Raw genomic sequence first — 947 nt, 5'->3', positions numbered from 1 at the left:
ATGCAGCCCATCACACACACACACACCACCACACCCACCTGCGAATGGCTGCTGTGCACGCCTTCTGGATGCAAGTCCTACCGGGTTACTGACCCCGTACGACTTGGATCCAGAAGGAGTGGACAGCAGCCACCCGCAGGTATGCGTGTGTGGTGGTGGGCGGGGGGGGGGGACGGGGAGGTTTGCATGGACAGGTACCGTAGCATAACAAGACCACCGGCTCAACGGTCAGCGTTAATTAGGTATGCAGTGGTGTTATTGTGGTACGGGACTGATACAGTGCAGCACATATACACCACACCGGGGTACACCACACCGACCTGCTGTGCAGTCATTCTGGATCAAAGACTCGGGTGCACACCGTCCGGGTCCGGACCTTACCGGATTACTGACCCGGTACGACTTCGATGCAGAAGGACCGCATAGTAGACAGCCGCAGGTGTGCGTGCCCGCGCGAGTGTGTGTGGCTTCGGGGGGCGGGGGGGAGGGAGTTTTGCATGCATCGGTAGCGTACCATAATAATACCACGTGTTGGTGCGAGCATCATTGTCATCATGGCAGCGGCAGGCCTTTGCTATGCGCGTGCGAATCGGGCCTTCCGTGTAGACCAAACAGAGTGTATCCGCTAGGCCCATGTGAACACATACACACCTGCCATACACACTAGAGCCGCTGCAGGCAAGATGCATTTGGAAGGGACGGACGAACGGTAAGATCCGTGGTTCCGGATGTGTCAGCGAAGGGGACTGCAGACACACGGCAGCGGCAATCCGGAAGGGATGACAGGCAGTCAGACGGTCAGACGGAATAGCGTGGGTGCAATCATATAACACGGAGTGACATGGGGGCGGGTACTAGTACGGTCACGACGAGGACCGAAAGGGGGCGGAAGTCGGGCCGGGAGCATACCTGTCGAGTGCATGGTGAATGGCAGAAGCCGCGGTGCC

At 58.6% G+C, this 947-nt stretch overlaps 1 protein-coding gene across 1 annotated transcript in view; it reads right to left on the bottom strand.

Annotated features, from left to right (window-relative positions):
* Positions 1-947, bottom strand: part of VOLCADRAFT_92760 (uncharacterized protein) — a gene marked incomplete at both ends in the record, with an annotated part of 9234 nt that overhangs the window by 963 nt on the left and 7324 nt on the right. Inside the window, one exon of the mRNA XM_002952103.1 lies at positions 652-746. Within this exon, the coding sequence (XP_002952149.1) occupies positions 652-746 (95 nt within the window). The remainder of the gene's footprint in view (positions 1-651; positions 747-947) is intronic.

This window comes from Volvox carteri, assembly GCF_000143455.1.
Source record: "Volvox carteri f. nagariensis unplaced genomic scaffold VOLCAscaffold_28, whole genome shotgun sequence".
Classification (NCBI taxonomy): Eukaryota; Viridiplantae; Chlorophyta; class Chlorophyceae; order Chlamydomonadales; family Volvocaceae; genus Volvox; species Volvox carteri.
The sequence above is the reverse complement of the archived record's forward strand: the minus strand, read 5'-3'. Positions and strand labels throughout refer to the sequence as shown.